Here is a 23,487-nt window from a genome sequence, read left to right on the forward strand (position 1 = left end):
CAAGCCGGACTGTCGCGTCGCCTTCCAGACTGAGACGCGGCGGGAGCGGGGTTACCAGCCTGCCCGGGCTCCCTCCCAGCTGGCTTGCCACTCCCCACGTCCTCCCCAAAAGTGCACAGTGCACCCCAACGCTTTGACGAACCCCTTCCCGCGGCCGTGCCATCTGCCCCCAGCACCACCTTCACGCGCCAGACTGCCTCGCTGCCGCCGATATATGCGCTCTAGACTAGATGGCGTCCTCGCTACGCACTCCCGACAGCCCCCCCAAGCTCGGCCGCACGCCGTCGTACATCCACTTCACACCCCGCCGCGCGATGGCCTCGTTCGAGAACCTCGTCGTCCTCGCCAACTATGAGGAGAGGATTCGCGAGGCCCGTAAGGTCGTCTGGCGCGACCGCGGGGAGAAGCCGGTGGAGGTCATGGATCTGCAAGAGTGTCTTGAGCATGCTTTGCGCGGTGGTGCCAGTACGTGCTCTGTCCTTTTTTTGCCAGCCGCGTAGTCATCCCCAATCATGTGCAGGAGCGGCAACGCTCGGGTTTCTCATTCGGTCGGGAATCAGCTTCATCTTGCTGCTGACGAGGATACGGAAGGTGCCAAAGTACGTCTCCCTTTGTTCGTGCAAAAGCGTGATGTATGCGGTTCCGCGGTGTTCATCCTGACTTTTGTCGCAGACAGTTCCGACTGAGTTTGATCCGTCATGCGCTGTTTGGTGAAGATTCATTCCGCTTGGCGGGTATGCTCGGTGCGCCTGCATGTCTTCTCCCCCATGCACCCTCCATTCATGTGACCATGCAGGCACCTTCGTCACCCTATACAAGTTCATCCTGAACTCGCTCCCACTCGTCCTTCCGCAACCACAGTCGGCGGCCCTGAGCGGCCACGGCGCGCGCGAACGCTCCCTCTTCCGCCAGACCGTCAAGCGGAGCGGCTCGTCGCTCGCGCCCCCGGAATCACCGCTCGACGATGGCACACTCGACGACACCGAGATGGGTGTGCCTGCGCGCGGCACGGCGTCGCCCCGACGCGCGCGGCTGTCCATGAGCGCGCAAGCCCACCAGATTTGGGTCCGCAAGCAGACGAGGAGGTGGTACTCGGCCGCGGCGGGCGCGATCGCGGGGAGCGTCGCGATTCTGTGCGAGAAGCGGACGAGGAGAGCGGGGATTGCGCAACAGATGTTCGTGCGGTGAGTGGGTTCGGTTGCTGGGCATGGCGGAGAAGGCAGATACTGAGGTATAGGCGGCAGAGGGATCCAGGGCTCGTTCAACGCCATGTCGGACAAGCATGGATGGAAAGTGCCTCACGGCGACGTCCTTATCTTCTCGCTTTGGTGCGTGCCGCAACTGGGTTTTGGCAGGGACGCGGGTATTAACGGGTGTGCAGCTGTGGCCAGATTCTGTATGCTTTCTTGATGAGACCAGACACATTGAGTCCCGCATACAACAGATGGTGTGTCCAAGATTTTTACTTGACTAAAGTATGTGCTTACAATCATTGCAGGGTGCAAGCCGCCTCCAAAGTTCCCGCTGAATCAATCAAAGTGAATATGGACCTGGTCCGTGACGGGAAGTTTGACCCGATAGACATGGAACGCATCATCGCGCTTAAAGTGAGGTCTTTGATGTTGACGAGAATCTTGCAATTCACTGATAGTTGCATAGCGTACCACCGAGAACAACCGTCTCATACTCTCCGAACGCGTGGCCAAGGCCACGCTCCCTGAGGCTCTGCGCGATTACGGGCTACATTATGGCCCTTGCGCCGCTGTGCACCCGGAGTGTGACTCATGTCTAGTCGTGCAAGTGGCCCACTTTTGGGAGGTGTTCCGCTGGATGCTGCCGATCTACGGAGCGCTGCACCTTATCCCCCTTGTGCTGTTCCGCCGCAAGAAGTTCGCTAAGGAGCCTCTCCAAATGCTCATGCGCGCTGCCCTCGGGACCGGGAGGAGCTCGGCCTTTTTGGGGACGTTCGTACTCATCTACCAATGTAAGTCTTCTCCCTTCTGTTTTCACTCGACAGCGATGAATGCATTCTACCCTACCAGCGTACTTCTGTGGCAAGAACAATGCGTACGACGCAATCGTTACGTTGCGCGGATCGGAAGGTGGCAACACTGTCGCCGCAGCTCTCGCGCGTACCCTCCCGCAATGGATGGTTGACATAATGGTCAACAAAGCGGCGTACGCGCTCGGTGGACTGCTATGCGGGATGTCGCTGTTCGTGGAAGAAAAACACCGGCGCGAGGAGCTCGCCATGTACGTGCTTCCCAAGGGGCTAGAAAGCGCTTGGGTCATGGCACGTGGGCGGGGGTGGGTGTTCCCGCTCGGGCGGGCGGGCTCGCCGCTGTTGTCGGCCATCGGAATGGGGATGGTCATGGTGCGTACTCAGTGGATGTCGTGTGGGATGACATGCTCAATGTCCCTATCCCCTTCGCCTACTCCTAGAGCACTTACCAGGTTGGTGATGGTTCTGGATATGTGGGAGCGACGTGTATACTAACATTGGTGTTCACAGAACGACCCACAATATCTGTCTGGTTTGGTGCGGAGGATATTGTACCAGTTTGTCGGGCCCAACTAAGCCTACCACTACTCATTTTAATACATGGAATTCTCTACTGTATGACTTGGATTCAATGTGGAATCGTAATGATGTACGACATTTACAAACGCCAGCCCAGGAAGGTTGGTGGAGGGGGTTAAGGTTAGATGACCTCATGGCTTTGACTCTGAAACAACGTGCCTCTGCGGCAGAGAACGCCTCACAGGCGCGCTTGTGGTCTCCAGGTTTCTCCTCACTCTACACTCACGATCTACGACAATGACCTCCAAGCTAACACCCTCGCTGGGCCCTCACGATCCCCCGCCTGCATACTCGGTCGCGCCGAATGGGCCTCATCAACAAGTCGATCACCTCGTAGGGGTCAGTGGCTCTGGCGGGAACGGCAGCCCGCCGCTACCAGCTCCAACCCCCTTCCTCTACGACCCGTCCCGCCCATACACCCACTCCCCATATCCGCAGGGCCCGCAAGGGCAGCCGTGGACGCAATCTACGGATCCCAGGCCGGCTCTCGGCGCAGGGCACTCGAGCTGGGGCCCCACGCCAATCGCCCAGCAGGCGGCGCTGCTGCCGTACTACGACCCGCGGTCGCCGCACGCGGTCGCGGCGGCGGCGACCCGGGCGCGCTGGCGGTTTGTGAGCGCCGCGCTGTGGGCGGTGTTGATCCTGAGCGTGATCAGTGGGCCACAGGGTGGGAGGTTGAGCGGGCGAGGGTGCGGAGGGTCGAGAGAGGAATGGCGAGCTAGGGTGGGACGGACTGGTGAGTGTGCTTCATCCGCTGGGAAGGTCTGGTTGGAATCTTTGGCCTCAACGGTTTTAGGTATTAGGGACGACGCCTTCGAGCTTTGGAGGCGCGCTTTGGATATCCAACGGCCTTCTCAGGACGCATCATGTTTTCCCCGACGGGCAGGTCTTACGCCATACCTAGCACTAGTACTTATTACGCCCGATGGCCCCGATGATTTGTCTCTGGACACCCGGTTGTAGTTCGTGAGGACGATACCTTACAGTAGACGCAGTTAATCATACTTATGGCCGGAAGTAATCTACAGCTGCAACGAGGATAAGGCATTGAAGACAACGTTGCGAGGCCGGCAAAAGCGCGAGCGACGAGCGTCGGCAGCTTATTTACGGTGTGACCGTGAAGGGCACGCCGTTCGCGTGGCTCACGGGAGGAGGGCGTCCTCTGCCGCTCCTTTCCTTCCTCCTCCTTCCACCACCCTCGCCCCGCCTGCGATGTCACTGCCCGCTCCCTGCTTGCACTCTTGCTGCTACACACACTTGCTCTCTCACACGCCGGATGGCTGATGGCCGCACAGATCTTGGCAAGTCTGCCCTCCACAATGGTTCACTGGGAGACAATGGAGTCGCTGTATGCGCTCCCCCCACCCAGGAGGACAATGACGGCGCCCATGGAGGCGCCCGTGCAGGTGGAGAAGAGGCGCCGGTGAGTGCTGGTTTTCTGTCACGTGCAGGCTTGTTTGGGAAATTAAGGTTAGGTTTGTCAGAGTTTGTGCAGGATTGGCCCGTGCGTGGGAAAGGAGTGCGAGCTGAATGGGGGCGTTGTGCAGTCCGGGGTGTCCGGCCGCCCGCCTTCTGACCCACACCCTCTCGATCAGAGCCTCTGCTCGTCGCCAGCCACAGCGAGCGCACCTCCCTCCACGCCGGCCGCATTGTCCTCAGCGCCGTCTTATCTATTGCTCGCCTGCTGCCATCTCCCCTCGCCACCGCTGCTCCCTCCCTCCCCCGCGTCACTCGCTCCTTCGGCTCCCACTCAAACGCGTCGCGCACTCGCCCTCGTCCCGCCCCCGCCCCCCGCCTACACTACCCCGCCCCCACCTCGCCCTAGTCTCGCCGGTCTGTATTTATAAAGACGACCGTGCGCGTTTTGTCCGCCCTGCTCCGCTCTGCAAGCTGCCCTCCTGGCTGTTGATGTTTTGAACTCGTCTCGCGCTCTTCGTCGTTCCATCTTCCTCCCCTCGCTCGCCCTTCCCCACTCGTACACTATTGTTGTCCTCTGTTCACTATGACTTCCTCCATGACCGCCCGCCGCGCCCCGGCCCCCTTCTCCCCCGCTCAGCCTTCTGACGAGGGCTACCTCAACAAATCACTCCTCGACAACATCGACGCCCAGGGAGATGCGGAGCCGATGTCGTCTGACTCAGAGGCCGCCGGCGCGTCCGCGCCATTTGGTTCCTTGCCCACCGTGTCGTCTGTCGGCTCTCCTTCGATCCCATACCGTATCTCCATGCAATCCCCACTCGTCCCCCCACGGCCAGATTCCCCCACCCATCATGCTCTCGCCAGTCATCTCAAGTCCCCCCAGCACCAACACAGCACAGACCTCTTCACCACTGGATCCCAAAACAATACCACCCACTCAATGTACAACAACATGAACGGCATCGGACTCCCCGCACCCGATTATTCGGAGCCCGATGTTCCTAATTACTCGCCGTTGAATGGCGGCTACGCATCAGGACCGTTCAGGACGTCCTCATCCTTTTCCTTCCCCCGCTCGCGACACCCCAACACCTTCCGCGATACCTCCTCCGCGTTCCCCTCCGCATACCCCTCGAACGAGACGTTCGGACCCTCTCAAATGCAGATGTCTGGGCTCCCGGCGCCGCTCTTGCAACAGGGCATTCCAAATCATATTGACTCTCATTCGGGGCGCACCTTCGACTTCCCGGCGAACAAGCCCTTGATCAACGGGGGACACTCCTCCAAGGCACCCACCCAGGCCAAGTCGCTGTTCACGAACGTGGATCCCTTCAGGCAGAACCTCGAGACCCCCATCATCCTCCAGAAGCAGCAGTCCAACGCAGGCGTGGCGCCGAGTCTTCTTCAGAACGGTCATCAGGGTTCGTTCCAGCCTCCGTACACGAACGGACTCGGTAGTCACAACGTTGCGCACGGACACCCGGCGTTCGGGGGTCCTTTGGCCGGAAACGGCGCTGGGCCTGGACAGACCGCAGGACCCGGGGCTGCCAGCGCTCCGAGCATGAATCACACGAATGGGCCCGCACCTGGCTCCCAAGCGCAGGAGGAGATCTCGACCATCTTCGTTGTCGGCTTCCCGGATGACATGTCGGTACGTAATCGTGCGCTTCCTCGTCCACATACCCGCAGTCTGCTCACGCACGCTATTCTTGTTATCAGGAACGAGAGTTTCAGAACATGTTCACATTTTCGTCGGGGTTCGAGGCCGCGACGCTCAAGATCCCGAACAAGGAGTCCACGTCGTACGGAGCCGTCAATGGGCAGCCCGGACGGTCGGGGCTGCTCATGTCGTTCAGCGGCAACGACCCGTACAACCTGGTCACCATGAATCAAGGGGGCGTCCTGATTGATGGTGGTCGAGATGGCCCCATGACTGCCTGGTCCGCATCTGGCCCGCAGGAAGACGGCCATTTCATGCAGAACAATATGCCGATGCAGCCCCCGCGCAAGCAGATCATTGGTTTCGCCAAGTTCCGTACCCGCGACCAGGCCCTGGAGGCTCGCGACGTGCTACAAGGCCGCCGCGTCGACGTGGAGAAGGGCGCAGTGCTCAAGGCGGAGATGGCGAAGAAGAACTTGCATACCAAGCGCGGCCCCGGCGTCATTCCCCCCTTCCCAGGTGGTGTTCCGGGTGCCTCTGGAACTGAGGGGCTCATGAGTCTCCCAAGTCTTCCGACGGCGGGAGAGGCGCTCACCCAGCGGGACAAGCAGCTGGGAGCCCTCGGTGCCATGGGGATCGACCTCAGCGGTTTCCAACCACGTCGTGACAGGTCGTACGAAGGCCGCGACGAGGACGCGTCGGACCGCAGGCGCGCAGAATTCCCGCCGGGCATCAATGCGTTTGGCACGCGTGGTCCACGCGAGCGGGCCGAAGAAGACGAGCGGGAACGGGAGCGCAAGCGCAAGGAGAAGGAGAAGGAGGCTACCCGGCTCCGCCAGAACAGCTACGCTTTCGAAGCCTTCCACTCTGTCCCTCAGCAGATGGTCCGACAGGGCGCTAACTCCCTCCTCTCCGCGGAAAACGGGTGCATCACGCCCAACGGCTTTACGTCGCCGCCACAGCTGCAGAGCCCGCCATCGCATCACGAGCCGCTCAGCGCCCAGTGGGGCAACAACCTCCGGGACGTCAGCGCGGCGGCACAGCTGAGGAAGATGGGTGTTCCGCAACATCCTCTCACCGGTCTTCCTCCCCGGCCTCTGTCACCCACCGCAGCATCGCCGCCCACTACACTGGAAAGTGGCGCGAGCCCCTCGGTCCCGGCGTCCGGTTGCCTCAGCACGCAGTTTCCCACTCCGGAGTCCACCCAGTCATCGCTCCCCAGTCACCCCTCTCTCCCATCTCGCCCGCGCCCCCGGTCGCCGAGCAGCGACACACAGTCAGTCCCTGGGCACACGAAGCCAATGAGCCAGTCCTCGATGTCCTCTCTTCCCAGCTCGCAGCCGCCCAGCGTCAACGGCTCGCAAAGCGGGCTGGAGGATGACCTATCTCAGTCCATCGGAGCGCTCGCTGTATCAACCGAGTCCGGCGCGACGTCTCCGCAGCTTCCGTCCCCGGCCTCAGGGACGAGCTCAGGCGGAGGACGGAACGGGGCCGATCAGAACCCGCCCATTAACACGCTCTACGTGGGGAACCTGCCCACGTCGACGTCACCCGGCGGCACCTCCCACCGCCTACTCGAGAGCCAACTGCGCGAGTTCTTCTCCACCAAACCCGGCTTCCGCAACCTGTGCTTCCGCCAGAAGAGCAACAGCCCTATGTGCTTCGTTGAGGTATGTCCTGTTCCGATCTCGTAAAGCTTATTGCTAATAATTTCATCTAGTTTGAAGACGTTGCTCACGCGACCAGGGCGCTTTACACCCTGTCGGGAGACACACTTGGTGGCCTCGTCCGGAACGGTGGCATCCGTTTGTCGTACAGCAAGAACCCGCTCGGCGTCCGCACTCCGGGCAGTGGTGGTAACGGGTCGTCGCTGCAGCAACAGCAACAGTGCCTCAGTCGCGACCATGACGGCGTTCTCGATCCCGTCTTCCCTGGCGAAGGTTTCCGTCACGCTGACGCCGCCGACACCATTCGGGGCATGCGCCGCGACATGTCAGGCATGACCTCACCTACGTCGTCGTACCACTATACCAGCTCGCCGCCGCCGCCACGGTTCTTCTCCCCTCCCCCGCCGTCTGGCACGTTTGGTGGCGGGCTCACCACCTCGACGTCCTTCCCCCGCGCTAACCCCCAGTCCTTCGGCTTTGCGGCGGGCACGACCTCTTTCTCTCCGTTCGGCATCCCGCAATGTTCGATACCCGATCAGCCCAGCGCTGACGCCAGCAACACACATATCGCACATCCTCTTTCCCCGCCTGCAGCCGCCATATAGAGGCCAGCCCTGCAGGTTGACGCAACGCACAGTAGCACATCCCATGTACTCATTATGTCGTCCTCGAGTCTCCACTTCCGTCTCGCCCTCTGTCGCATATTTAGTCTCGGCTCTCGCGCTCGTACAATTGTCCGGACGTTCTCGCTCCGTCTCCCGTCGCACTACCATCCACCTTCGTCCACTTCATCACCCGCTTCGTCCAATCATCCTAGCCCTATAAATCAAGTATACAGATGCTTATAGTCGACCATTCGCTCACCCACGCCCATAGTTATCCCTCTTAGTGTACGCGGCTGTCAGGGCCGCGCTCTCCTGCTGCGTTTGTCGTGCCGTGTTCCCGTTCGCCTGCATAAAGTTCCGTACGCCTGCTCCCGTCTGTCGTCCTGCATTTTGCATACATGCTGTTCGCTATTTTCTCCCCAGGGTTCCAAGCCGCACGCCTCGACCGCCTTTCGATGCCTGATAACACTCACTCTCACTGCTCGTGTTCACTTGCCTCACGATATATGTATACTACTATTTACGCGCGCAAGCAGCAGTGCTGGCCGTTGAAACGAGTTCATGGCTCGTCAAGCTCGTGGTGTGGTCGTCGCGAAGAGACTGTAAACCGAGCTTTTGAGAGATATGCATTCACTTGTCGCTTCTTCCTTTAGAGACTTGGTCGAAGTTTGCTTGTTGGCCAAATTGGATGACAAGCCACTTTCCCGCCAAAGCCCACCATGAGTTCGAACAACATCGATCAGTAAAGAAAGCGAATTCTACAACATGCGCGTGCGTATCAACAGAGCGAACCGTGCCGCGGGGTGCGACCGGGGGAGGAGAACGTGTGTATGTAAACGAACAAAAAGCTAAGGTGCTGCCTACTGTCCAGCGAAGGTCCGTCGTCCATCCCACCGCGCGCGCCCGTGCCGCTAGCCGTTGTCCCCCTCCTTCGAGCCCGGACTTGAAGCCCCCGGAGAGCCGCCCTTCGCGCCCCCCGCCGCGGCCGCGGCCGCGCTTTTGGGCGACACCTTGATCTTGATCGTCTTGCGGTTTGCCCCCAGCCCCAGCTTCAGTAGCTCCTCGGGTGCGTCCGGCGGGACGGGTCCCAGCCCGTCCGACCGCGGCGCCCCAGCACTCGCGGAGACGGGGCTAGGACTGGGACTGGGGCTCGGCGTGGGCCGCTTCGCCTTCGCGAGGCGCTCGAGGAGCTCATCGTCGTCGTCGACGTCCCGCCGGCGTTTCGCGCCGAGCGCGCCGTCGCCGAGCCCAGAGATCTTGGGGATCAGCGACGGGTTGCCCTTCGAGAGCTCCTCGAGGATGTCGCTGTCGTCCGAAAGCGAAAGCGGCGGCTTGAGCACCATCCGGTGCGCGATGCGCGGGCTGGCGGGCGGCCCGCCGCCTGACTCCGACGCGGGAATTGCGTTGTACGACGGGGGCACGAAGCCGCCGGGGATGGGCGAAGCGCGGCCTGGGGTCGGCATCACGTTCTCGCCATCTGCGGCGGCGTCGTCGCCGTCGCCGTAGTCGACCAGGCTCCCGAGCGGTGGTGTGCCGCGGGACAGGGCGTTGAAGGGCTTGGGGCCGGCGCGCACTGGGATCGCGGAGCCCCGCGGCCGTTTCCGCAGGCGGCCGTTGTGCATGCCGCGTGGCGGGGTGCTTGTGTTGACCTCCTCGTCGTCATCGGCGTTGAAGTAGTCCTCCTCGGCTGTGTCGAGCAGCCGAGGCTGCGTCCAGCGTTGTGGTGTTGCAGGCCTAGGCATAACGTCAATACATTGGACAGATCTGGGTTCTGAACGAGCGTACTTGTCCATCTTCTCCAGTGGTGGCGGCTCGATGTTCATCTCCCACCGCGCAATGAAGTCTTTGAACCTCGAACCGACCAATGGGGACTCCGCTAATGATTTGACCAGTTCACCGTGCTTTGTCATGCAATGGCTGATCACATCTTTGACGTTTTCCTGCGAGGCAAGATGCATGAACTTCGAGCAAACGAAATGGGCATGGGAGTGACTTACTCGACGCATAAAGTCAAAGAACTCAAGGCACGTTGAGCTGACTAGGTTGTCACGTCGACACTCGCGGGTGGTGAGGTCCAAAATGGGCTTGAATACATCACTCTTGATGAGGTACTTGCATACATTGCCGTTCTTCAACCGAAGACAGGTGCGGAAGAAGCGAAAAGCAGCTGGAAGCATGTTGAGTCTTGCGATGTGGAGGTGCCTAAGAATCTAAAACATACCTAGTCGTAGGTGCTTATCTTTGGAACGGAGGAGGGTAGCAATACGAGGAGCAATGTTGGACGAGAGCACGTAGAAGTGACTGCGGAAGGAGTGTTGCTGGGTGAAGTTGGAGATAAGATCGCATAGCCAAAGGAAGAGGTTGGTCTTTTCTGGCGACAGAACGAACGTGGGTTCTACCAACAACATACAGACTGAGAGGGCGACCTCGCGATTGATTAAAAATAGAACGCACCTGAGACATCCTTGGCCTCCGGAATCTCCTGGAATGGCTTGAAGAGAATATCTATGCAGAACTTATAGAAATAATCGAGAAACTTCTCGATTCCAGGATCGTCCTTTGCTCGTTGCTGGAGCATCTTGAGACCGATGTTCTACAGGAAGGTCAGCATATACGCATATAGGGAGAAATATAGCGACGCACTGGACCATCCATCCCGTCGCCAGTCATGAGTTCCAATAGCAGCTTCAACGCCTCCCCGACCAAACTCTGTACTGCGAGGTCGCGACTTCGAACAAGGACCTTGCACATGAGCATGAGAACCGTCTCCTTGTTGCGCACATCCCTGCCATTCGCCTTCTCCCGTTCCATGGTCCCGAGTTGCTTCAGCACGTGTCCCCGAACGCCGTTGAGGTCATGGTCGAGCAGAGCCATCATAACTTCCCCGGAGGTCGCTATCATCTGTCGGCCCTGCTCGTCGCTTTCGGGCTGCGAGAGCCCCCACTGGACGGCGAAAACGATGCCGCGGTCGACGAGCGCGCGGAACAACGCCATGCGCGCGGGGAGCTGCACGTTCTTGCCCATCATGCATAGTTGCTGGACGAGGAAGACCACCTCTCGTCGTCGTGTGAGCTCCTCCGCCGGCAGCGCGTTGTCTGAGGTTGATGAGTCCTCGGTATGACCGTTCGGCGCACCGTTCTGCTTCACACCGGAGTCTACGTCCATCTTGTCGGGTTCTGACGACGGCTCCTTGGACGCTTCTGCAGAATGTTTTGTTGGGAGACCGAGGAGGGCGAGTAGGTCATCGTCCATGAACATGCCAGCTATCTCGCGCAAGAAAGCCTGGTCGTTTTGGACATGGGTAATGATGTCGATCTGGTTGAAAATGATGGAGGAGTTGAGCACATTGAACGTCGAGTCGTCGATCGCCCGCGCGAGCACGACATCCTTGAGGAACTGGAGACGATACGTGTGGTGGATTTTGCGCTGGATAGTTTCATCACGGATGGGGATGGGTTGGTGGTAGTGGGATGTATCTCGGAGGAATTCGCGATAGTTGGCTTTGTAGTTCGGGAACTCGGGGTCGTCTGCGCTCAAAATCAGGAAGACAGGACACACGAAGAGAACCGAGTGACGGACATTCGAGCATCCCGACAACTCCAACGAAGATTTCGTCATCGAGAATATGTTCGTAGAGACTGTGTTCGTTGAGCAGAACTTGACAGAAACTATGAGCAAGGGCTCTAGCAGGGTAAAATGTGACGCACGAATGGTTTGCATGCAACCGAACAATGCATGCAGGTCCGGAAGGCTTTCGAGGTCTTCCGCTTGTTGAAAGACATCTATGAGGGCTTTGATGTATTCCTATTGTGGAAGCGCGGGCGTGGTTGGTCCTCACGCGAGCATGAAACGACGACGATTACGCACCTCATTTTGAATGTACTCGCATACCCTTTCCTTCACCACCGCTGTCCTGGCCAGCGTCTTGATCGCAGTGTCTATCTCTCCAATAATTCCCATCTGAGGCTGCGGCAGGCGGCCTGAACGGATGATGTTGGCCGTTGTGATAGACTGGTCAGGGCCCTCGGGGCCAATAAGCGGTGAAGATGTCAGAGCCATGTCTTCTGTAGGTGAGAATTCAAGAAGGGTATTTGTAAATGAAAGACACGCCTAGAGAGCAAGGTTGAACTGACCTCCCGAGTTCATATGCCGTTGAACTTCCTCAATAAATTGCCATACCTCTGCGCATCCCTCGGGATCCTGGAAACTGAGCGCATAGTCGACACCATCCGGTTCTGTCCAAACGATTAAAGTCTCTGGAGAGCGGGGAGGGTTATGAGGTGCTAGGGCGGGACGCGTCAGACGCGTAGGTACGACTATCTCGTACCTTGTTGTCGTTGATACACGTCGGTGGCTCGTATAGTGGTCGTGAGGATAATGCGGTTGAAGTCTTCCTCGGCGCGTGCGATGAGCAGGGCCTCGTTGTCCTGAAAGTCGCCGAAGCAGAACGCGGTGCCTTGGTCGACCCACCGGGAACCCATGAGTTCGTACACTTTGACGCGTTTGAGCTCGTGACTGTCGTCGTCAGTCCACTGCTGAGACTCGTCTATCCCTCCCGCGACCTGCTCCGCATCCGCGCCCTCCATAGCCTCTCCAACCGTGCTGCTGACCAAAACTTCGCCCTGGGACGAGGAAGAGTCGCCGACGAGGACCGGCGCGCTGCCACCCTCTGCGGCGCTCGTCGAGGGAGCATTTGTTTCTACCTCGGGTGTGGGTGTATGCGTCTCGGCAGTGGAAGGGGGCTCGGGAAGAAGGGGAGCATCAGACGGGGCTGGCGGCTGGTCTGCAGGGGACGAGGATAGAGCAAGAGCTGGGGCGGGTTCACTGGCCGCGTCGACACTGCTCATTGCCAAAAGGGCGGCGCAGGGGCTGGAGAGGACCGAGCGGCGCGAGCGGCAGGAAATCTGGAGCAGGGGCGGGGTCGGGAGGCCCGGGCGGGCGGGATGGAGGAGGTTGATGAGTGAGGAAGACCGCCAACCGCGGCGTGTTGTCCGGTGTTTGCTGCCGCTCCGCCACCCCGTCACTCGCGCCCGCGTCTACCCTCGCGCTCTCCCCTCCACCGCCGTCTGCCCTCCTCGTCGTCCCCGCGTCGTCCGCGCACTACGACATGTCTCCGAAGCACTGGCTTATGAAGGCCGAGCCCGACTCGCGCGTCGTCAAGGGCAAGGACGTGAAGGTGCGCCCCGTGTGGTTGCATGCGCGCGCTCCTCGGTCGACCCGCGTCAGTTCAGCGTCGACGACTTCGAGGAGTGCAAGACCACACCATGGGAGGGGGTGCGGAACGCTGAGGCCCGGAACCTGATGAAGGAGATGAGGGTTGGTGACAAAGTGAGTGGGCGGGACCGGTCATAGGGAGACCGCCTCCTGGTGAAGAGCCTAGCCGATGCGATGATCTGCGTCTCAGGTCCTGTTCTATCACTCCAATTGCAAGAAACCTGGTAGGCATCTGCAGCAACCCGACATCTCGCGGCTCTACCACGTGCTAACGTCTCGTTAGGCATCGCCGCGTTTGCAGAAGTTTCGAAGGAAGCGTATCCAGATTGTGAGCATCGTGGTCTGCCTCCTGGCATTGTTCGTGGACTAAGCAACGACAGACACGGCCTGGGACCCGTGAGTCATATCTCGTCTCATGTGTTCTCGCTCTGAACTTGGTTCAGTTCGCACCCATACTATGACGCCGTACGTACAAACCACCCACCTCTGTCGGCGATTTCTAACACACCCACACCACAGAAATCGGACAAAGAGAACCCCAAGTGGTACATGGTCGAGGTCACTTTCAAGGCTCGCGCATCGCACTTTGTCCCTCTCTCATTCTTCAAGAGCGTAGCGGCATCGGCTGATGTGCCAGAGAATGTCGCCTACATTGAACAAAAAGGCTCTGACGCCATTAAAGGTACTACCCAAACTGTCTTTTTGACACAACCTCTCATACGCCTTCGGTAGCCATGGCCCTCATCAATAGAGGCCGTCTTAGCGTGCAAAGAGTGGAGGAGGATACTTATAACGTCATCGAACAGCTCGCCAACCAGGGAGGATGGGAAAACGTGGATGGAAGTACTAGTCAGGCCAAGGCCAAGGGCAAAGAGGGTCGGACAAAGGCCAAACCCAAGAGCGAGAACCAAGCTGCTGAGTATGATGACGAAAGGGTGGATGGAAGTGGCGAAGATGAGCCTGCTCCCAGGAAACCCGCTCGGAGCAAGAGGAAGGTCCACGAAGTCGACGGGGATTCTGCCGCTCTACGGCGGTCGACGCGAGTACGCAAGTGACACTGTACAGCTGGCGCATTTGAACACTGGACATGTTGCTTTCAATTATTGTGCTGTGAGTGATTCATCGGTTTACGTTATTTGCATTGGTCGCTTGTACGTCGTCGATAATTCTATCAATCTGTCGAAGGTATCACTTTCCTGATGAACACCTGCAAGTCCTCTAACTCTTCCATGGATGTCGAGTGTGTAAGCCCATCGTAAGCATGAAAGTCAACGCCACCCCCGAGGACGGCTTCCGAGTCTACCGTCTCGATGCCCATCTCCGTCCTCAAGACTTCCCTTGACTTGTTCCCGAGCTCGAAGGTGACGAGAGGATCTTGCTTTCCATGCCCCCACCAGATCGGCAGCTTCCTCGCATGCTCAGATAGCATCTGTAAAGCCGCGCATGTTTCAATATCAACATATGTACGAACGGTCCGCGAACACATGCAAAGCACTCGCCTCCTTGATAGAGTCCTTCGCAGGGAGTCGACCGCTCATCACGACCAACCCCGCAAGCCGGTGTTTCGTCGTGAGACCCGTCAGAAGCGTCATCGCCGCGCCCTGCGAGAACCCTCCGAGCACGATGCGCTCTGCGGGCATACCCGCTTCCACTTCCGCGGCGATGAGCGCATCGAACGAACGTGCCGTGGCGAGCATGCCGGCGGTGTCCTGGCGCGGTGCGTTGAGGTCCATGGAGAACTCGATGATGTCGAACCACGCGGGCATCACTCGACCACCGTTGGCTGTAACCGCTCTGGGTGGGCTGCAATCACAGCAGCGTCATCCCATGGCCGACGTTGAGCAGCCTGATCGATCAGGCTAGGGCGGGGTAGACGTACGCGTGCGGGAGAACCCACTTGACGTGGTGGAGACCAGGTTCGTCAGCGAACATCTGTGCTACACTCTTCCAGCCATATCCAGAGTCTCCGAGGCCCTATCACGGGTATAGTGCTTGGTTCACAGTGATCGTAGACAATTTTCGACATAGGCAGAGCTCACATGAACCATGATCACCGTCGCCGTGTGCCTTGCGCGAGGCGGTACGCTCACGAACTTGGGTATCTCGGCTGTGGTGGCCATCTCCATTTCTCGACTAGTTCTGATGGTTAGGACGCGCCACGAAAAGTTGAACAGACTTGACTTGGTGACCAAGACCGCCGGAAGAACGACGTCGAAGTTGAAGAGGACGGTCCGGCGGCGCGTCCCAACGCCCATTATTTATACTTGCAGGCCTCTTGGTGATGAATAATGCTTAGCAGCTTGGATTTACAGATTCCGCACTGTGTGTGTCATACACTTCGCCGTTGTTGGGCAATGCTCTACTCATAGTCAGGCATCTGGGGGCGGACAGATGAAATGCCTATAATGCGTAGCGTCGGTCATCACCTCAGCATATATGCGCCATGAGACGGCGGCGGGGTCGCATGCTGTGTGATTATTTAAATGTTGCCATGTGAGTGCCATGGTTCCGAATCAAAATTCGTGTACGAAGTGGTGCAGCGGCATTCAAGCACGCGCGTGACAAATGCTTCTCCGATAAGTCGGCATGAAGGTGATAAAATACAAACGTCTACGAGAGTAGTCAATCCTGCGCTGGGACCGTCTTCTGCAAGAATGCCTGTAGAGCATCGAGCTCCTCGGGTACCGTGGAATGCGGCAAACCGTCGTACGCGTGAAACTCGATTCCGCCACCGAGCACCGCGTCAGGCTCAACCGCGTTAATCCCCATCTCCTTCTTCAGGAACTCGAGCGACATCTGCGCGACCTCGAAGCGCACGATGGGGTCCGCCTTGCCGTGGCCCCAGAAAATCGGCAGCTTCTTCGCCCGGTCGGAGATCATCTGCCGCACAACCTCGATCAGAGTGTGCACGCGCGAGGAGTCGGTCGAGAGCACTCACCGCTTTCGCTTTCATGCGTATGGGGAGCCAGCCACTGAGGACGGCAAGACCCGCGAGCCGCCGCTCGCTCGTGATCCCCGTGAGCAAGGACATGGCGCCGCCCTGCGAGAACCCGCCAAGGACGACGCGGTCGGCGGCGATGCCCGCGTCAACCTCGGCGGTGATGAGCTGGTTGAGCGCGTGCGCGGTCTTGAGCATCCCGTCGTCGTCCTCGCGCCCGTTGATGCTCCCGAAGTCGTAGATGTCGAACCAGGAGGGCATCTGGCTCCCCGCGTTCCCCGTGACGGGCATCGTGGGCCTGGCCGAGCGCGTGTGTGAGACGGAAGGAGCGATGGGGCGGGAGGTGGGCGTGAGGGGGGCGACGAACCGTGCACTCACGCGTGAGGGAGGATCCACTTGACATGCTGCAGGCTGGGCTCGCGGGCGAACATATCCGCAACAGGCTTCCAACCGTGTCCGGAGTCACCGAGGCCCTGTCGTTCACAGCGCGCAGGTTCGCGTTACACAAAACGGTGTGCTAGATCTTTTGCGGCTACATACATGGACAAAGATGACGGTCGCGGTATGCTTCGCGAGGGGAGCGACGGTGAGGAATTTGAGAGGCTGGAGCGCCGCGGCCATTTCAGATTTCTGGTACGTTGATCGAGGAAAAATAAGGCCGAAAAGCCCAAAGTATTGTGCGATGAGGGTACCAAGGACGAGTCCAAGGATATGAGCGGGGGTAACGAAGGAGCGCATGCGAGAGCCTCCGCCACACGTTGAGACTGGCGGGATATGAGCTTCGCGGATCGATACCCGGCGGCCCGGCGTGCCGCAGCACACACTGGCAATCCAAGTTTCGATTGTTCGCGGGTCTTGTGCAGGCTTCGCTCTCTGCCACTCTCGACTTCGGGTTCACTCTCGTCCTTCCTCGCAATGCAGGGAGAAAGTGCAGTGGATCCCAATCCGCCCGCGGCCCCCGGCGACGCTTCTGAGGTGACCGCGGAGAGTAACCCGCCACTCTCCAAGAAACAGCAGAAAAAGCTCGCAAAAGCCGCATGGCTCGCAGAAAAGAAAAAGGACCGCCGCGCGGCCGAGAAGGAACGCAAGAAGGAGCGGAAGCGCGTCCAGGCGGAGAGGCGCGCCGCAGGGGAGCTGGATGAGGACGAGGAAACGGCGGAGAGGGAGAGGAGGAGCAAGCGGCAGAAGACGGACGTAGGACCGAAGAAACCATTTAACGCGCGCGTGGTGGTTGACCTGGCGTTTGACGAGATGATGTCCGAGAATGTGAGTGTCTAGCGCGATAGTTGTTTCCTCCCGAGCGACGTGGAATGGAGAAGCGAGAGGCTGACTTGTGCGCAGGAGGTCAAGTCGCTCACGGCGCAGCTCGCATACACCTACAGCGCCAACCGGAAGTCGTCGGCGCCATTCGCGTCGCTCTTATTCACATCCCTCGATGGGCGGACGAAAGAGCGGATGGACGGTCAGGGTAACGCGGCGTATCTGAGATGGAACGGGGCCGAGTGGTGGGAAGAGGGATACGAGCGGCTATGGGAAGGGGAGACGGGGCATTCGGAGGTGCAGCCAGTGAACGCGGAAGAGGCAGAGATAGCTGGAGCCAGCGGCGAGAAGGTCAAAGGGGAGGAGTCGGGGCAACCAGGGGCAGAGGCGAATACAAAATCGGGACGAAGAAAGGAGCCCAGCCGGGCGAAGAAAGATACAGTGGTGTACCTCACCGCGGACACGGACGAGGAGTTGACGGAACTGAAGGAAGGGGAGACTTACATCTTGGGCGGTATTGTTGACCGTAATCGTTATAAGGTGCGTATCCACAGTTCGCTCACCATATTAATGTGCTTCACAGACTTCGTACCAGAATCTCTGCTTCAACAAGTCAAAGGAGCAAAATATCCGTTCGGCTCGACTGCCCATCGGAACTTATCTCGCAGAGATGCCGACACGCAAAGTCTTGACTGTCAATCAAACGTTTGAAATCTTGCTCAATTGGGTCGAGACTCGAGATTGGAAACAGTCATTGTATGCGGTAATACCGAAACGCAAGTTCAACACCGTTGGCCGTCGTAGAGGGGGAAAGAATATCGACGAGACGACCAACGATGATGGAGAGGAAGGACAAGAGGAAGGCGAAAACGAAGATGGGGAGGAAGACGGCGAGGTAGAGGTTCGGGTTCTTGATCTCGCAGAACTTGAGCAAGACGGCGAACAGTAGGCAAGCTTTCCACCTCGACGTATCGAATAAGTCAAATATGATGTCGTGGCTGCCTACAAAACATCCTTCAAGTTGGTCTGGCCCGAGCCACGCTCTAATGGCTGTGGTTGGTTGGGAGAAGGCTTCCAACCAATCTATATCTGCGCGTTACTATTATTTCCTCGCCCATGCGCTGTGCTACTCACCACGAAAATCACCTGGAATGTGGCAGGTATTGTGCCGTCCTCATTAGCGTGCACCTCTTCGAAGGGTATCAGCTTCTGCAACGCAAGAGGACCTGTGGCATTACCTCTGTAGATGGCGGATGCAGCAGCCAGCGTATCCCGGTGGATCACTTGTCGTCTGCGAGGGTCTTTATGTGGCCAGGTCCCCCGTGCAATTGCGAAGGTAGGATGCTTACCTGCCGATGACAGCGTTGCTTTCACCCATGTCTTGCAGGTCCTCGAGTAACTCCCACATAGAGGGGTAATTTACCTTAATCTCGTCGACATCGACAGTCAGGAGAGTGAAACCAGCGCGCCCCATCAGGTTGGACATATCCCGTGTATCTGTTGACGTGTTAGTTCACGCCTTCATGATTTGCTTGAATTCACGAGAGCTGGACTCACCCGTCATGGGAGAAACGTGGGGCGAGATACCGCCCTCGCGCTCAACCTCAGCCAACTGCAGAGATGTTCGAAGCTCAAACAATGTGTCACCACCGAAAAGGGCTCCTAGAAATACGCCGTCTGGTTGCAGGGCCTCTTTGACCTGTACCAGGATCCCTATCGCGAGCAGATTGAATTTCTGGCCGCGGAAATTGACTGGTCACAACTAACCTGGGAGATCGTTGACCCAGTGGAGGCTTAGACACGAAACTATGGCCTCTTGCGAGTCCCGAGGAACTACGTGAAGTAGGCTCTCTTCGTCGGCCTGCATGCGCTGAACCTCCACTATTGAACTTACTCAACATCGTTTCTAGTGTGTAGAAAGTGACACTGACCTTCGGGATCGAACTCTGTTGAATCATCTCTGTGCAAAGTCTTTGCTATGGGTTGGTGTCACGGCGGAGAACCGAATGCAAGATTGGTCAGCTTACCACTGGAATCAATCATGACGACCCTTCGGGTGTTTTCTGGTCCAAGCAACTTGGAGAAGTGTCCTGGCCCAGAACCAAGATCAAGGACAGTGTTGAATCTCCTTTTGATGTCCTAGAGAGAACAGAGAAATCAAATTTGACGCAAGTCTTATGGTTGAATGAACGCACCTGCATGCGCTCAAAGAGCATTTCTGCAACCTCATCTCGGACGTAGTCTACCACCCGGCTCCGCTCTCCCTCTTTGCGCGACGCGGCACGGTCTCTTTGCATTTGCTTTGCATTGCGGTCGAAGACTTGGAACGGGCTGGACGATGTAGTGGGAGATGACGAGACGGAGGCGAGATGGCGAGGTCGCGTAACTGGAGGTCGCGCGAGAACACGCGCACGGACGGTGCTGAGCATGCTAAGAGCTGAAGAATGATTCGAGACGGGTTTGAGCCTTGATGTTTATCCTGCTTGATGGCGTTGACGAGGCAGAAGAAGACCAGTGAGAGAACAGAGTAGCAGTCTCTGCAGGCCTCGGAGTGTGTAGGTTGGCCTTTGGAGTGAGTGGGCCCTACGGGAGCCGAGCATCGCGAAAGACGCGTAGGCGCCCTTTGGTCGCGTCGCGTCGCTTAGTCAGTTGTTGATTAACGGAAGCAAACCGGTAAGTGGCGCGTTACAAGAGGCCTTTCAACCTGGGTTTCAAGCTTCTGTATCACGAGTCACGCCCCCACCCGAGTCTGCCCTTCTTGGCTCCCCCCCACCCCCCACCACCCCCACCACCCCTTTCGCTGCTATGAATCATGGCGGCGGTGGACAGAACCCCTATTCGGATCCCCAATCAAATGACCTTATACACTATCAGTCGAACACTCTTCTCACCCTCGAGCAGTATAACGCGAACATGGCACGCATACAAGAAGCCCGAGAGCGACTTGAGCAAATGGAAAATCAGCAGACGCAGGGTATACTGAGGTACTACGAGCGGAAACAGCTCCAAGAGGCCGTAGAGCGGGGCAAGCTCGCAGAGTGAGTACTTTAGCAATCCTTTTCGTTACTTTTTACCGTGCCAACTTCGTCCCACTTATATAGAGAACGAATAAGAGCATTGGAGGCGGGCGAAAACCCCAGGTGAGTCTTACTTTCTGGGCAGGCTCGTGGCTGCTGAATGCCTCATTCTGTAGCTACTCTTTCGCGTCGGCACCCGTTGCGACATCCTCGAGCTCGAACGAAGGATTCTACCCACAAGCGCAAGTAGCGAACACGAATGAGATACCGTCTTCCGCGCGTATTGTTGAGGTCTCCGGCTCGGCGAGCTCCCCACCTGTGAGTTATTCAACGCCAAGCTTTGAACACTTGGGAGCGAACCGTGGTCGTGCGGTTTCTTCTTTCAAAGGCGCTGCATCCCATCTCAGATACCGATACTCTCTCTTTCTCATTCGCGGCTGTTCTGCGCTCCTTCACGCATGCACAAGCCGCTTCTGTCGCACTGACCGTCTCCGATTCGGAGTCCAGAGGCCTGGTCCTGTCCTTCGCATGGACCATAGTTTCGCTTTTCGTATCGTGGGGCCTCTGCTGACTGATTTTTGAATAATAGCTGGACCGTATGAATCAACGTCAACGGGCCTATTCAAACGGCGGCGTTCAGCAGCAGGTCCCAGGTTCCGGCTACTTCAACTCTGGATTCCAGAATGTGGCGTACCAGAACGCACAACAATACGTGAACAACATGAACCCAGGTCCCAGCAGCGCGATGTACTCCAACATCCCACCCGCCTTCGTCGGCAGGCAAAACGTTCCACTGGCGTTCTCCGGTACTACATCTCACCCTCAATTCCAGCCCGCTATTGGACGTCAGGCCTCGCAAACACAGCCTTCATACACACCGTCTGCATACACGCAAGCTGCTCAAGGTCCGTGCATCTGATTGGTTTGAATCGACTTTTGCTCAGTTTTGTCACCTAGCGTATAATCAGCAAGGTCAGGCTCAGCAAGTTCAACAGGTTCAGCCAGTCCAGCACGCTCAGTACGCTCAGTATACGCCACACGCCCTGCCCGCTCAATATTCTCAGCGTTACACGAGCACGTCGTCTGCAGGTCATTCAGACTTGTCAACGCAGAGTAGCCAACAAACTCTTCGCATATCACAGTCTGTCGTGCAACCTGCGCCACATTCCACTAGTACTTCTCGTCAATCTATTGCAGATGGTTCGCACATCGCGAGCAGTGCTCCGACGTCCACAGACTCCGGTGCCCTGAGGAGTGTGGACCCAGACACCGAACGTAGGATGCAAATCTTGTTCACATCTGTGAGTTTCGTCGCGTTAGGGGGTAGCATTTTGTTGCTAACTCCTTGCAGATCAATGATCCGTCATTGGTTCAAGCCTGCATGGTACAGATCTTGCATGCGATACGTAGAAAGCAGGTCAATGCCCCGAAGACAGCCCAAGAAGCCGTTCAAGAGGCTCGGATCGGCCCGAAACACGTTGAACTTATAGAAGCCGCATCGCATCGGTTGAAGGTATTTCGCCCGTGAACCGAGTCGTACCGTCCGCGCTGATTTCCATACGGGGCTATCCTCGGAATGTGATCGTTAATTCTTTCACGAAGATCTACGAAACAATCAAAACAATACACGGTGAGCTCATAAGCATCAGGGATTCACGTAGGTGTTCACGATGATACACAGCACAGGGACAGGCAGCCGCAACCGCTCAACAAACTCAGCAGTCGGCTCCCCTTCAAGGCCCCTCGGCTGAGAACAAGTTATCCAGCTCTGCTTCCCCGCCGGTGCAACCTCATCGTGCTTCCACCTCACTGCAAGGCCTTCCTGTGACTACTCCGCAACCCGTGGCTCCTTTGCAGGAAGCGACTTCTACAGCACCTCAGGCGTTTCCCCAGCTGGCCACCGACGCTGCCCCTTTACCAGCCTCTACAGGTTCCCAAGCGGCTCCTGCGGTTCCTCGGCAGCAGTCAACCCCTGTAGTTCCTCAACAGAGACCGCAAGAAACATCCTCATTTGCGCCACAACAACCTCCTGATTCAACGACAGTCCGCCTTTCACAGTCACATCAGAGCAGTACCGTTATCCAGTCTGCACCACCATTGTCTATCTCGTCTTCGCACGACAACATTGCTTTGACTAATCCACCTGCCTCCACCGCGGAATCTTCGGTGACCAAGCAACCTTCCACACTTCCCGCTCTGTCCCCAGCGGTAAATCTCCAACCTCAAATTTCGTTGGCGAGGTCCCAATATTCGTTGTCGACCGACAAGTCATCGACCGCGCAACCATCTTCCTCCACTCTTGTTTCACAACCTCTTCAAACAACACCTACCGCTTTCCCTGTGCCTCCCATGTCCTTGCCGTCGACTTCACAAACTTCCCGCCGCTCGACAGCACCCATACCATCTTCCACGATACCAACACCTTCTCCATTTACCCCTTTCACTTCACAACACCATTCCGCTCAGGCAAGACCGCTCGCATGGTACCAGCCTAATGAACCCGGCGCGTCCATGGCATATCGGATGCCCAATGGCCAAGTGCAATTCGTGTATCACAATGGGCAAAGTTTCACAACGCAGCCACCTTACCCGATGCGACCCTTGCCCCTTCCGAAGACATCCTCTCCCCGCACAGATCCAACTCCACCGTCAACAGAAACCTCGGCGTCGAGCAGTGCTCAGACCTCTTCTGGCAGGCGAGAGTTGTGGACCCCAGACAAGGCGGACACGCGGCGTCTCGCCATGGACATCTTGCGTGCCCTAGGGCGGCCGAAGGGCCGGCCAGGAGAGCCTCTCGGGCCTATGGCACCTGCGCCTACGACCCCATCCGCACCTACGACTTCATCTGCACCTACGACGTCGGCACCTATCAGCTCTACCCCAGCCAAATCTTCAACACCTTCCGTCCCTTCAACGCTGTTTGCAAGTCTTGCACCGTCCCCATCCATCATGCCTGCGCCCCCTGCTCCAACTGGTCTTCTTATGTCATCTGTGCCTACTCCAGTGTCTGCGGGACCGTCTCCTTCCAATTCAATGCCCATGAAACGGAAAGCTTCGCCGGAACTTCGACCCTCTACACCGTCAAAACGCGCGCGAACTGAGGAACCTGCGGGCCGGATAGCAGAA

General features: G+C 57.9%; 10 protein-coding genes across 10 annotated transcripts; 6 read left to right on the forward strand and 4 right to left on the reverse strand.

The window, feature by feature from the left end:
• Positions 1-230: 230 nt before the first annotated feature.
• Positions 231-2,578, forward strand: BXZ73DRAFT_99450 (uncharacterized protein; the record flags this gene model as incomplete). The annotated part of the gene is made up of 11 exons (XM_048028004.1): positions 231-465; positions 521-599; positions 673-743; positions 797-1,184; positions 1,245-1,328; positions 1,382-1,447; positions 1,499-1,607; positions 1,660-1,984; positions 2,043-2,374; positions 2,443-2,454; positions 2,513-2,578. 11 exons carry the CDS (start codon positions 231-233, stop codon positions 2,576-2,578), a joined length of 1,767 nt encoding a protein of 588 aa, XP_047879749.1.
• Positions 2,579-2,818: 240 nt separating this feature from the next.
• BXZ73DRAFT_99451 (uncharacterized protein) lies at positions 2,819-4,406 on the forward strand (the record flags this gene model as incomplete). The annotated part of the gene is made up of 2 exons (XM_048028005.1): positions 2,819-3,236; positions 4,177-4,406. 2 exons carry the CDS (start codon positions 2,819-2,821, stop codon positions 4,404-4,406), a joined length of 648 nt encoding a protein of 215 aa, XP_047879750.1.
• A 177-nt stretch (positions 4,407-4,583) lies between these two features.
• Positions 4,584-7,932, forward strand: BXZ73DRAFT_43924 (uncharacterized protein; the record flags this gene model as incomplete). Its single annotated transcript, XM_048019239.1, has 4 exons — positions 4,584-5,651; positions 5,720-6,940; positions 6,971-7,330; positions 7,381-7,932. The coding sequence occupies 4 exons, from the start codon at positions 4,584-4,586 to the stop codon at positions 7,930-7,932; spliced, it is 3,201 nt and encodes a 1,066-aa protein (XP_047879751.1).
• A 911-nt stretch (positions 7,933-8,843) lies between these two features.
• Positions 8,844-12,779, reverse strand: BXZ73DRAFT_99453 (component of IIS longevity pathway SMK-1-domain-containing protein; the record flags this gene model as incomplete). The annotated part of the gene is made up of 11 exons (XM_048028006.1): positions 8,844-9,666; positions 9,718-9,872; positions 9,930-10,099; positions 10,154-10,327; positions 10,387-10,525; positions 10,576-11,459; positions 11,512-11,589; positions 11,640-11,736; positions 11,800-11,996; positions 12,066-12,188; positions 12,260-12,779. The coding sequence occupies 11 exons, from the start codon at positions 12,777-12,779 to the stop codon at positions 8,844-8,846; spliced, it is 3,360 nt and encodes a 1,119-aa protein (XP_047879752.1).
• Positions 12,780-13,039: 260 nt separating this feature from the next.
• On the forward strand, positions 13,040-14,201 carry BXZ73DRAFT_75979 (PUA-like domain-containing protein; the record flags this gene model as incomplete). Its single annotated transcript, XM_048022329.1, has 8 exons — positions 13,040-13,108; positions 13,159-13,260; positions 13,337-13,370; positions 13,430-13,474; positions 13,527-13,542; positions 13,590-13,611; positions 13,666-13,828; positions 13,879-14,201. 8 exons carry the CDS (start codon positions 13,040-13,042, stop codon positions 14,199-14,201), a joined length of 774 nt encoding a protein of 257 aa, XP_047879753.1.
• Positions 14,202-14,317: 116 nt separating this feature from the next.
• On the reverse strand, positions 14,318-15,401 carry BXZ73DRAFT_99455 (Phospholipase/carboxylesterase; the record flags this gene model as incomplete). The annotated part of the gene is made up of 4 exons (XM_048028007.1): positions 14,318-14,575; positions 14,631-14,949; positions 15,026-15,120; positions 15,186-15,401. 4 exons carry the CDS (start codon positions 15,399-15,401, stop codon positions 14,318-14,320), a joined length of 888 nt encoding a protein of 295 aa, XP_047879754.1.
• Positions 15,402-15,768: 367 nt separating this feature from the next.
• On the reverse strand, positions 15,769-16,705 carry BXZ73DRAFT_43881 (Phospholipase/carboxylesterase; the record flags this gene model as incomplete). The annotated part of the gene is made up of 4 exons (XM_048019224.1): positions 15,769-16,026; positions 16,085-16,382; positions 16,463-16,557; positions 16,625-16,705. The coding sequence occupies 4 exons, from the start codon at positions 16,703-16,705 to the stop codon at positions 15,769-15,771; spliced, it is 732 nt and encodes a 243-aa protein (XP_047879755.1).
• Positions 16,706-16,999: 294 nt separating this feature from the next.
• Positions 17,000-18,293, forward strand: BXZ73DRAFT_88973 (guanine-1-methyltransferase-domain-containing protein; the record flags this gene model as incomplete). The annotated part of the gene is made up of 3 exons (XM_048025131.1): positions 17,000-17,350; positions 17,426-17,884; positions 17,940-18,293. 3 exons carry the CDS (start codon positions 17,000-17,002, stop codon positions 18,291-18,293), a joined length of 1,164 nt encoding a protein of 387 aa, XP_047879756.1.
• Positions 18,294-18,346: 53 nt separating this feature from the next.
• Positions 18,347-19,773, reverse strand: BXZ73DRAFT_43831 (S-adenosyl-L-methionine-dependent methyltransferase; the record flags this gene model as incomplete). Its single annotated transcript, XM_048019215.1, has 9 exons — positions 18,347-18,427; positions 18,479-18,534; positions 18,583-18,635; positions 18,694-18,841; positions 18,902-19,057; positions 19,112-19,225; positions 19,276-19,320; positions 19,372-19,483; positions 19,540-19,773. The coding sequence occupies 9 exons, from the start codon at positions 19,771-19,773 to the stop codon at positions 18,347-18,349; spliced, it is 999 nt and encodes a 332-aa protein (XP_047879757.1).
• A 376-nt stretch (positions 19,774-20,149) lies between these two features.
• BXZ73DRAFT_99459 (uncharacterized protein) lies at positions 20,150-23,462 on the forward strand (the record flags this gene model as incomplete). The annotated part of the gene is made up of 7 exons (XM_048028008.1): positions 20,150-20,382; positions 20,446-20,484; positions 20,538-20,679; positions 20,951-21,266; positions 21,319-21,379; positions 22,568-22,844; positions 22,929-23,462. 7 exons carry the CDS (start codon positions 20,150-20,152, stop codon positions 23,460-23,462), a joined length of 1,602 nt encoding a protein of 533 aa, XP_047879758.1.
• Positions 23,463-23,487: the final 25 nt, after the last annotated feature.

Source organism: Epithele typhae, assembly GCF_022376455.1.
Source record: "Epithele typhae strain CBS 203.58 chromosome Unknown BXZ73scaffold_12, whole genome shotgun sequence".
In the NCBI taxonomy this organism is placed as follows: domain Eukaryota; kingdom Fungi; phylum Basidiomycota; class Agaricomycetes; order Polyporales; family Epitheliaceae; genus Epithele; species Epithele typhae.